The following is an 8,064-nucleotide window of genomic DNA, read 5'->3' as shown; positions in this document are numbered from 1 at the left end:
CTGCCATTGTCACCGCCATGGAATACCGTAGAGGCCGTGTTCCTTGGCGACGAAATCAACACGAGCCATCGCGCGGCCGCGCTCGGCGCCTACCAGCTCTGCACCCACCTGATCTTGCTCCTTCACGCGCTTGGTGTAGACATCGTGCATAGCATCGAGCGTCGTCTGTGCGATCTCGAGCAGCGACGGAGGCGCTGTACGTACGAGGCGACGATATATTGCGAGCCAGGAGTTCACCTCCTCGACTGAGTCATCCAGGTCGTTGAAAATCTCGGTTGCGAGCATTGTGACCGGCCGAATGTGGGATGTGGCGGAGGCGTTGTTCGAGGGCATCTGGTTTTGATTGCGAGGCGGTTGGTTGCACGTAAGGCGTAGACGTTGTGGACGCAAAGTGGCAATTGTTCGAGGGAGTTGTTGCTTGTTGTGCGAGCACTGAAGGCGTAAGTGGTCGGATAAACGAGCGAATGGAAGTCCTATAATCGATGTTGTAGTGGCCGGTGGCCTAAATGGTCTGAGCAATACAACGGGCTTTTCAGAGTTTGTTAACAAATTGTGCGGGCAATATAATAAACGCGAAAGGATGTGGTTTGGGACGAAGGAAGACAAGACGAGCACCGCAATTTATATCCGCGGGCGCCACTTTTTCCCTGACAGGAGCTCGGACCAGTTTGCTTTTTCTCCCGGCGAGCGTTGAGGAATTTTGTACGACACTACTGCGGAGAGTGGCTCACGCAGATTTTTTTCTGAGGTCGAGCACCGCCGACGACGAGCGCTAAATATCGAATCACGAGCTGGGAAGGGCCCATCTACATCTCGGCCCTCACTGAGGCTCGGTGCCCGGGCTGCATCTGTAAATGATTGTACACGAAAACGTTCCATTCTCCACTTTTTGATGAGGCTGATAGCCCAGCGTTCTCAAAAACGCCACATATCGAGTGAATGGAGCTGCACAAAGATCGCGTCGCGGCAGCCGCGGGAAAGCTCGCTCCAGCGTTTATTAGCTCTCCTTCCCCAATTAGGCAATCGAGTCAGTACCAACTTCAACCCCGACGCTTACCATTGTAGGCCACCGGTCTCACTAGTATATCTTATATCCTGCGGCCACGAATCAATTTTTGGTAGGCCATCCGCGCAACATATAACTACAGACCACTGCAGTGAGTTTTCCAATCAGCTTTCCTGACCCAGCACCCATTTCACACTCGCACAATATCTTCCACAGATAACCTCCCGTCTACAGCTCCCAATCCCCCAAAGACCCCTCCTCGGCCAACTCAGGCCGGTTCCGCTCCTCATTATCGCGCTTCCGCACTTTGTACGCCCAACATGGTCGACCGTAGAACCACCTCTGCCGACGACGATGCGAGCGCAAGCACTGCACTGGCAGTGGCTCCATGACGGGTTCCACGCCACTGAAGACCAACACCTCAAGCAGGAAGAACTCATCACACAAGCATGAAAATGTCGACCCATTCATCAAAACTGATCTCCACAACCACACCACTCTTGTGCTGTGCCTCCACTGGATCACTGCTATCTGCGGCATCTCCGAGGATGATTTCCTTGCCCTGGTCACTGCCATCACCAAGGCCAAGTGGTTCGACAAGCCACACATACAGGATGCGGTAGCGCAATTTTGCTTGTGCATCCACAAAAACGACCGATATGGACCATTCTGTGGCCTTGCAAACGGGGTCCTTCAGCTTGCGAAAGAAGAACCACGACTTGTGCAGCTGGGATTTAGCAACCATCCGATCTTTGGCGGCACCTGGATATGCAACAATCCAATTGTTATTGCACGCCACAAGCAGCATGGTACCAAGGGCATTCAGCAGAAACCCAACATCATCTATGTGCGATCGAGAGACCTCAAGGCGGAAGGGAGAGATAAAAAAGGGCTGGCTATCAGGATGTGGACAGAGCTAATGGCGTTCTGTGAGGTCAAGGAAGAGAAGGCAACAGAGAGACGCAAGATTGTGTGTGCAAGAATGCAGCCGCCTCAGGCTGTCGACAGGCCGCAGGTTTGGTCAATCACTGTCGTCCGTGTCGCTTTTGCTGACATTTTATTTATCAGGGTTCTCCGCTGACGGTTCCAGACAAAACTGTATCTGGAACCTCCTTTTTGCTAGCAGCCGCTCTCTCTGCCATTTCGGGCTTGACAGATGCGACAACCGCTCAGCCTTTCCAGACTTGGTCTGCAACTGCATCCGCTGGATCGTCATCTCATAAGCGTAAGCAGAAAGGTACTGACTTCAAAGACCTCAGTCTATCTTCCAGCTCCAGCTCCAAGAGGCAGAGATGAGCAGCACCCGCTGACGGCATACTGCAAGCTGCCAGCTATGTTATCAAAATCCTGTCGAATACAAACAGCTCGTGTGCCCATTGTCTCGGTATAGTCCTGTGGCACGAACAGCTCTCCCTATGGCTCTATGATGCGGCAGGGGTGGTGGCTACGTCTGATCAGCTGTCGGTGATCCAGGACTTTGAGAAATTTGCAGCTATCTTGATTTGTCTGGCGTGCTGCAGCGCGGAAAGGCTGGGAGCAATGCCCAAGATATGTCTGCCAAATGACACACCCTATCCCGACCACTTCCCTCCTAAATCTATGGATGGCCACACCATCAATATGTTCCCAGCCAACTGTGACAGCGAGAATGCTGAGATCACGTCTGCGCCTCCATCTGCCTCCACCTCCGCCTCTATATCTACCTCTTCTGCAACATTGTCAATGGAGAAGCCACCCATCCGCGTCATACTTGGCAGTCCTATCTTTGCCAAGTATGCTCTTGTCGGTCGACACACAACAGTGTACAATGCAACGGCAGAAAATTTGCTGACGTGCGCACCCGGCACTCCTCTCGTGGTCAAATTTTCTCAGCAAGTGCACACCTGCCTCAAGGAGCAGGATCTGCTGAATGCCGCTCGTGCAGCCAGGGTCAGAAATTTACCCAGCCTCCGTCTTGCAAGAGACCTGTGGTCACTGAGCGAAGGCTTCTGCGGACTTTTCTGCGAGGAAGAGCCAGTAAACTACGAGAGGCGTGTTCTGCGCGCACCCGTCTTTACAAAGTATGAGCCTCTTGAGGTGCTCTTTTCGCGATCGTCGAGATATCTTGGCGAGATGGTCTATCAGATGCTGAATTGTGAGTGTCTTCTGCATATCATCATCATCTTCAACGCTGACATTGAACTTCCTGCTAAGCCTCCATGATCTGCGATACAGAGTGCTGATACTGCATCGAGGTGTCAGCTTCAACAATATCATGGTGCTCACAGACGAGCCGGACGGCAAGCCGTTGTTCATCCTCAATGACTTCGACCTCGCCACTTGCGCGACGGTAGACGGAAAGCTCAAGGGGGGCCCAATATCAAAGCATCACACTGGAACACTCCCATTTATGTCGTACGAGCTTCTGCACGACATGTGGTCTACTTATGAGGTCGTGCGCAAACTGTCCGGAGACAGTCCCTTGGTACCCGCGCGTCATCACCTGCGGTTTGACTATGAGTTGCTGTTGTACATTGCCCTGTGGTGCACATTCAAGTGCGAGAAACTGCGGTTCACCGAAGCCAGGAACGTGATCAATGCCCAGGTAGAGCAGTGGGAGTGTGGGGCATACAGTGACCGTGACCTGTTCTCACGTAAACTTATGTTGCTGACAAAGATCATGGGCCCTAACTCCTTAAGGGAGATGCCGTTGTCCCCTCCCTTTGAACCATGGCTCCCGTTCTTTGAGGCATGGATGGACACCGTCCAGCCAGCTGACCACCTGCTGCAGAGGGCAAACTACTGAGACGACCTGGAACCAAAGGTATCAAGGGTGTTATTGGACAAAAAAAATTCTCACATTCACACCGGCTGCAAATTTTTGTTTTTGATGTGCGTCTAAGGTTATGCATGCGTATTCATGCATGATGATGCGTGTTTGGTCACTAACATGCGCTAACGTGCACAAAAGTGTGCATTTGACGAACTACACATTCATGTTATCACAATTCATTTTCACTAGATGTTTACTTTTGTGCACCTTCGCGCACCTTCGCACACTTTCGTGCACCTTCGTGCACTCGAAGATTTAAATGAGATGTATAATCACGAAAATGAAAACCAATTGTCAGTTTACACGAAACTGAATAATAAGTTGAGTGCACAAATGTGCACGAACGCGCACGAACGCGCACACATTAGCGCCATTGCCAATCTCAAATCAGGGTGTAACCAAAATCAAAGCTCAGCGGCATGCACGATCATGTGCGTTTGTGCGCTTTCGTGCGCAATCGTGTACGTTCGTCTATTTTTGTGCACGATCATGTACGTTCGCCCACTTTCGTGAGCATTTGTGCGCGTTTGTGCGCGTTTGTGCACGTTTGTTCACGTTTGCGCACCCTTGTCTGCCAAACTGTGAGTACAGTCTGCACCAATTCCAAACTCATTTTTTTTGTCCAATAGCAACCTTCATACAAAGGACTCTTCTACCGTGACAAGTGAGACTGTAGATTGGTATTGGAGCCAGGATAGAATACTCGCTGCACTGAAAGAGGCTGAGCCGGTCCCTCTACCATCTTAGCAAATGCATGTTTCCATGACTCGGCGCATGTAGTCTGATCATAAAATATAAAACGCCAAGACAAATTGATGTATGCCACGTCGAGCGCTCGTGATTACAAATATTATGTTCATGGAGGCCGTGCGCAGACCCTAGTTTGGCGCATATGGAAGCGTTGTGTTCGAGAACACCGTGCAGTTGGCAAATCGAGTCAGCTAGCGAGCAATGAGTGGTGGGTGGAATAATCGTGCCGACCGACGATGGATGAACAAACAAGCAGCGAGACCAGACCAGACCATGCGCAGACCCTTGCATGTGTAATTCAAAGACTTTCAGCTTAAAGAAGTGTTCGATTATGCAGGTTGAGTGTCGTCGCAAGGCCTTCATCCGGGATACCCAGGCTATTGAACGCAGCATCACACGACCACAATCTTCAAGTTACTGGGGTCAGTTCTTGATTATATATACAAGCACGTGTAGCCCTCTACTGCCTGTCAGACCGCATAGTCCGACCTGCTTTCGAATGTCGTTATTGCCACTGGAGTCAGTGCACAGTCCAGGCCAGAAGAGGTTGCGAACCAATCCGGGGTCTCGACCCTCCAAGCGCCCCAAGTCACGTGATCTGGGACCCCGATTGACGAGACACCACGACGCTACCGCAGGGCAAAAAATCTTCACTGCTTCTGACATACCTTCAGAGTTCTAGCCACGTCCCTCCTACTTCCTCTGACTTCATACATTTTGACTATGTCACAGCACTCCAGCACAACATTTTCCTCTCATATTTGCAGCAAAGGGAACTTTGTTGTCTCAGCAGCAGACTGCCAGCTCAAGTCTCGCTCAAGCTCATTTGTCCGGAGGTGCGCAATATAAAATTGATAGAAGGGGGGCTAACTATTTTACAAATTCCACGACTAGTTCAAGTGTATCTCTGTGTTACATTGAAAAGGAGACCATGCGCTATTACAGCATGATGAAGTCAAGCTGCATCCTGAGGTTCTGCATCATCACCGGCTGGAGTGCAACTATCAGAGGCAACCCAATATTGTACAGTAGGTCAGGGAGAGCAGCGAGTACTTTGTTGACCGGCAGGAGGTATACAGTGGCGGATGGAGGCGGTATGACGATGAAGGCACCTCAAGCCAGCTGTGCGGTCGGCGTGATGACGGCAAGCCCTGGCGCGGCAACCGGTGCAGCTGTTGCAGGGGCAAGGGGAGCAACAACCACGGTGGGCGCAGCTGTTGGCATGTTGGCAACATCTGCCGCGTGGACTTGGTCACGGTTCTCCACGTGACGAGACGGGTAGCAGAAGGACAGGCGGACTGGGTTGCACCTGCTGCGCTTAGGCCTGGGTCTCTCAGGGACAAGCTCTTCATCGTCGTGCTTGCTGCGGTGGACAGCAGCGTTCTTCTTGTTCGCAGCGTGCCTCTTCCGGAGCTCTTCTTTGACCTCCTCTTCCTCGACTTCCTTGACTTCCAGTGCTATCTTCTTTCCCCTCTGATTATCCGTCACAGCTGCGTGTGTACAGAGCTGACCACGAGGGAGCGTACGATGGCCAGTCGTTGCAGTTGGAGCTGAGACGTGGTCAGCGCGGCCCGAAGGTGCGCCGTATCGGAGGTGGTTGTTGCGACACAAGGCGGCGCCTTGTCTGGCTGTATTCGTTGTTTGTCTGCTCGACGCAAACTGGCCAATGGTGGATACCTCTGTACGAGCTGATTGTCGAGCATCGTCGTTTCTGGGTGCTTGGCCGCTGTGTTTGGGGACATGCGACGGCTGCCCCAGACTTGAGCGAGCTAGAGCTACGCAGGAGAATAAGTATTTATCCAAATCGAATATCAGATAAGCGGAACTCACCCCAGTTCTGCGGGAAAGTTGGCGGGGGGCTCATGACGCGATATTCGCAGTGCTCGAGTGGCGGCGAGACACGTCGGCGAACGGGCAGAAGTTGGTCTTGTGTGTGTTGCTGTCTGGCGCCGCTGTCATCGTCGCTGCTGGCGCCACTGTCGTCGTCGCTGGACTGACCATCTTCCCCGACACCAGACTCGGTGACATGGCCATCGTGGCCGCTCGCAGCGCCGAACAACTCGGTACGTACCTGATCCCGCTTACTCTCTTTCTGGGCGTGCATATTGCTTATAGCGATAAGCTTCCGCTGTGCCCTGCCCTTGAGTTTGGGAGGCGCGTCGGATGCGAGGGGGCTAGTTACTTTGAGCCAGTGGTAGAGCCGCGCGATTGACCTGTCCAGGACGTGTAAATCCGCGAGTGTGGACGTTGTGTCCAGCGAGGCGAGGGATGTGGCGTGGGCGCTGTTTGGGGACATTGTGGTTTGTTTGTGGGGCAATTGGTTGTACGCTACGCATCGATGTTGTGAGTACGACGGGGATAATGTTTAGGAGTAGTATTCAATTGTTGTGCGAGTGGTGAGGGCGTAGGTGGTAGGACAGACAAGCGATGTGGCCTTATTGGTGGTTCTAAAGAGCGGGGAGTGAAAGTGTCAATGACCTAGTGACTCCTCAGGATGTCGGGAACGTTGAGACGTCTAGCGAGAATCTTCGACTGTAGTGAGTACTGTAGTGGACCATATCGATCTCAATACGGTAACATTACGTGGTACGCGTCATGGGGTACGGCGCGGCGCCTGATGCGCTTCGGCGGATCAATGGCTTGGCGCCTCGAATGAGAAAGCCGTCGGTTACGCAACCGTAGCTATCGATGATCCACGCATCGGGAACTTCAAAACGGGGCGAAAACGAGGCGTACTTGTTGGCTCTGACTTGTTGGCTCTGATATTTCCCAAGCGGTGGATGCCCATCGGGCACGAGGGGCGTAGCGCTTATTAATATGGCAGTAATAGATGGAGTAGATAGCAGCGCGGAAAGCCTATTTCCAATTATTCTCAAGCATATTGGCGGCCTCTCATCGCCTCAAAGCTCAGAGTGTTGATTTCCCGCTTCTATACCGGTTTTACTCACAATGGGTCCAGCATCTTCAGTGCCAACACCTCCAGAAGAAGTCAGCAATCTTCAACGCCGCGCGGCGAAGCACCGCTCAGCTGTGAAATGGTACACATCAGGAAAGACATTTCGAAAAGGTTACAATAATAGCTGTTTATAGAACACCGGAAAAGTCGTTCATAAAGAGTGCACAAGCAGTAGCTCACCTTGAACATAACTTGCCCCTCGCTTTCCTACGTTGACTAGTATGTCTGCACTGTCAGACCAAGCACTTGTCCAAGCCTACTCACGAATGTAAGTGGTACTCCTGCTTGCAAGTTAGCAACCTAATACTCACACCTTCGTCTCCTAGATTTACGGCTAACTATATCAACGCAGCAGCTGCGTGCAAGTACATCCTTTGCTTCCCATTGCATCGCTTACACAGTATCTGCCCCTCAGGCCTCGCTGCCTACGAATTTCTGGTCACCTTCGGCGACGAGATTGAGATTGTTTGGAAGAGACCCGTCACCGCGCGTGCCGTTCTCCTTGGCTCAGTACGATGGTGTATGCTCCTCGCGGCCGCC

The 8,064-nt window shown here is 52.1% G+C and overlaps 4 protein-coding genes across 4 annotated transcripts; 2 read left to right on the top strand and 2 right to left on the bottom strand.

Moving 5' to 3' along the window:
* Positions 1–9: 9 nt before the first annotated feature.
* Positions 10–333, bottom strand: PHACADRAFT_202058 (uncharacterized protein; the record flags this gene model as incomplete). The annotated part of the gene is made up of 1 exon (XM_007402323.1): positions 10–333. One exon carries the CDS (start codon positions 331–333, stop codon positions 10–12), a length of 324 nt encoding a protein of 107 aa, XP_007402385.1.
* Positions 334–1,394: 1,061 nt separating this feature from the next.
* Positions 1,395–2,302, top strand: PHACADRAFT_202057 (uncharacterized protein; the record flags this gene model as incomplete). The annotated part of the gene is made up of 2 exons (XM_007402322.1): positions 1,395–2,021; positions 2,075–2,302. 2 exons carry the CDS (start codon positions 1,395–1,397, stop codon positions 2,300–2,302), a joined length of 855 nt encoding a protein of 284 aa, XP_007402384.1.
* Positions 2,303–2,326: 24 nt separating this feature from the next.
* PHACADRAFT_107624 (uncharacterized protein) lies at positions 2,327–3,791 on the top strand (the record flags this gene model as incomplete). Its single annotated transcript, XM_007402321.1, has 3 exons — positions 2,327–2,667; positions 2,764–3,144; positions 3,200–3,791. Coding segments are annotated over 3 exons (1,314 nt in total), but the record flags the coding sequence as incomplete, so codon positions are not given.
* Positions 3,792–5,681: 1,890 nt separating this feature from the next.
* PHACADRAFT_202055 (uncharacterized protein) lies at positions 5,682–6,864 on the bottom strand (the record flags this gene model as incomplete). The annotated part of the gene is made up of 2 exons (XM_007402320.1): positions 5,682–6,343; positions 6,399–6,864. 2 exons carry the CDS (start codon positions 6,862–6,864, stop codon positions 5,682–5,684), a joined length of 1,128 nt encoding a protein of 375 aa, XP_007402382.1.
* Positions 6,865–8,064: the final 1,200 nt, after the last annotated feature.

This window comes from Phanerochaete carnosa (genome assembly GCF_000300595.1).
Source record: "Phanerochaete carnosa HHB-10118-sp unplaced genomic scaffold PHACAscaffold_101, whole genome shotgun sequence".
In the NCBI taxonomy this organism is placed as follows: domain Eukaryota; kingdom Fungi; phylum Basidiomycota; class Agaricomycetes; order Polyporales; family Phanerochaetaceae; genus Phanerochaete; species Phanerochaete carnosa.
Note: the sequence above shows the minus strand (reverse complement) of the source record. Positions and strands in the feature narration are given on the sequence as shown.